This window comes from Aptenodytes forsteri, unplaced genomic scaffold, assembly GCF_000699145.1.
Source record: "Aptenodytes forsteri isolate BGI_AS27 unplaced genomic scaffold, ASM69914v1 Scaffold349, whole genome shotgun sequence".
In the NCBI taxonomy this organism is placed as follows: Eukaryota; Metazoa; Chordata; class Aves; order Sphenisciformes; family Spheniscidae; genus Aptenodytes; species Aptenodytes forsteri.
Window position 1 is genome coordinate 5,421,349 of NW_008794452.1, and position 2,670 is coordinate 5,424,018.

The 2,670-nt window shown below is 55.9% G+C and overlaps 1 protein-coding gene across 1 annotated transcript in view; it reads left to right on the top strand.

The window, feature by feature from the left end:
• DDIT4 (DNA damage inducible transcript 4) overlaps nucleotides 1-1,228 on the top strand; it is a 7,606-nt gene extending 6,378 nt beyond the window's left edge. Inside the window, exon 4 of the mRNA XM_009290594.1 lies at nucleotides 77-1,228. Within this exon, the coding sequence (XP_009288869.1) occupies nucleotides 77-552 (476 nt within the window). The 3' untranslated portion in view covers nucleotides 553-1,228. The remainder of the gene's footprint in view (nucleotides 1-76) is intronic.
• Nucleotides 1,229-2,670: the final 1,442 nt, after the last annotated feature.

Sequence of the window (2,670 nt, forward strand, 5' to 3'; positions counted from 1 at the left end):
GCCTGTCCCCAAGCAGCGCCCCAGCCCACCCCTCCCCGCGGGCCCGGTGCTGACCTGCCTCCTCTCCCCTCCGCAGATGCCGAGTATGCCGAGGGGGCCTCCCTGCCGGACCTGGACCTGCTGCATGACCCCGAGGATGAGCTGCTGTGCGCCAACCTGATGGACCTGGTCCAGGCCACGCTGGGCAGAGCCCCGCTGGGCGCCAAGCGCTGCTCCCGGCTCCTCATGCCGGCCCAGCTCCTGGCGCAGGTGAGGACGGAGCTGCTGCGCCTGGCCTGCAGCGAGCCCTGCGGGCTGCGCGGGGCCCTCCTCGACCTCTGCGTGGAGCACGGCAAGGCCTGCCATGATGTGGGGCACATCGCCGTGGACCCCGCCGTGGTGCCCACCTTCCAGCTCACCCTGGTGCTCCGGCTGGACTCCAGTCTCTGGCCCAAGATCCAGGGACTCTTCACCTCGGGGCCAGCTTTCACGCCGCTGAAGCTGAGCACGGGCTTCAGGGTCATCAAGAAGAAGCTGTACAGCTCCGAGCAGCTGCTCATAGAGGAGTGCTGACGGGCTGTGCTGGAGAAGTGACTTACCCAAGTGCTTTGGAAGAGCTGGTTAGAGCGTGGCGGCTCCTGGAGGCCGCTGTAGTTTAGGTTAGGCTGGAGTAGGGCTGTAGGTGGAAGTAGTTTGGGCAGGCGGAGGTCCCCGCGGGGTGCCCACCTGTGCTGTGGCATCCCTGATGTGGAGTGGACCGGGACCCAGGCAGAGGTCGCTTCACACTGTTGATGATTGTGGGATCATTGTGGTGACGCAGCAGCGGGGCTGCTGGGGGGCAGGTGGTCTCTTCCTGTTGGCTGATTAATCATGGTTTTTTTGTAACAAGGATTGTAATCAATGGGGTTTCTGGGGGAGGGTGTGTGTGGGAGTGAGTGACAGCTGGGCTGTGGGTCTGGATGGAAGACATAACCCCACTGCTGGCACCTGGGTGGCTCTGTGTGGGCTCCCAGTAAGGCAGGAGGGGGGGCTCGAAATCACATTGTGTCTTTGATCATGAGAGAGTGGTGGGAGAGGGGCGTGCAAGGTGATGTGGGGATGGAGGGCAGGACCCCTTGCTGTGACATGCTGTGGGCGCTTCATTGGTTACAGTTTACACTCATACACTTGATGTTCAAGTGCAGGACTTCCTATGCAATTGTGTCGGGGTGGGTTTTTTTACTTTTCTAATAAAAGCTGTCTTAATTGATAACCTGCTGTCTCCCTGTTGTCACTTGGGGCCAGAGAGGGGTGATGCAACTGCTCCCAGCTGGTCTGAAATCCCTGCTGGCATCTTCAGGAAGCCTTTCCCTGGCAGGGTGGCCCTTGTGGTGGGAGCTGAATGTTTTGGGAATGGGGGGGAATCCTGCTATGCCCACTCCTAATTGCAGGTCATGGGGCTGTGACTCAGGGGCAGCTGAGTCAGGCCCCTGAGGTGGCCAGGTGCCTGCCTGGGGAGGGGGGCCCTGGCAGCCCAGCAAGGGGCTGCTGCTCCTCCCCTGGGAGCTACAGGGGGTGGGGGTTTGGGCAGAGAATCAGGAGAATTGGCTAAAATTGCAAGGGAGGGAGATGGGGAGGGTCACACCTGCCAGGGGGAATGCTCCCCAACTCCAAACACACTCTGCAAAAATGAGACCAATTACCCAAGCCTGCAATTAGAGAAAAGGCTTTCACTAACATGTAATTAAGCTGCTTGGCAAATGAAGAACCTGGTGGAAGGTGTGGGGGATAAAACCAGCCTGAAAAAAAAATATTTCCATTCAAATGCAAGTTTGTTCTGGCTTGAGCTTTTGTTGTTGGGTGGTGGTTGTTTTTTTTGTTTGTTTTCCTGTGGACAGACACTGACTTTTGATGAAAATTTTCACTAAAAAAGTTGTTTCTGAAAAGGACAATGCACAACTGGAGTGTTTGGAGCTGAGGTTGCTCACTCATGTGAATACCACCTAGGAGCAATCAGAGCAACAAGTGGTGCTGGGCGGGTACAGCTGGAAACATACCTTTACAAAGCCACATTGTGCAAGGGGGGGGGTGTCCTTTAAAATTTTGGGGATCAGTGTGTTTCTCAGAGGGTCATGTGCTGGAGCATCCCCCCCACATGAGGGGCATCCCTGTACCAGGGTCAGGCAATGCAGTGCCCTGTGGGGTTGTCCAGTGGCAAAACCACTGTCAAACCAGCCCAGGAGCCACTGCGGGGGCTGGAAAGGAAACTCCAAACCCAAAGTTTTTTGGTAAAATTACAAGAAGAGCAGGTTTTGGGAAGGAAATGGCATATTGCTCCCCAGCTGCAGCAAGAGATTTACAGCACAGTGACGGCAGCAACACTGGCAGCTTGGCTCAGGCCATGCCATCATCCCCTGCTGAGACATACTGTGTCTTGAAGCTATATATATAGCTCCATAAATACATGTATTTTTATATATTGAGCTCCTGAGTATGTGGAGGGGATCACCCCGTGCCCTGCCGTGCTGCCAGCAGCAGTGTGGCCCCGGCTCGTCCCCGCCAGCCTTTCCGAGGGTGGGCGAGGGACTCTGCATCACATTTTTTAAAAATTCTTATTACAAGGAATAGCCAGGGCTTTGCAGAAAACGCCAAGAAAACAAAACAAACCCACCAAAACTCACAAAAGCAAACACAGAGAGACAGGACAGCCTC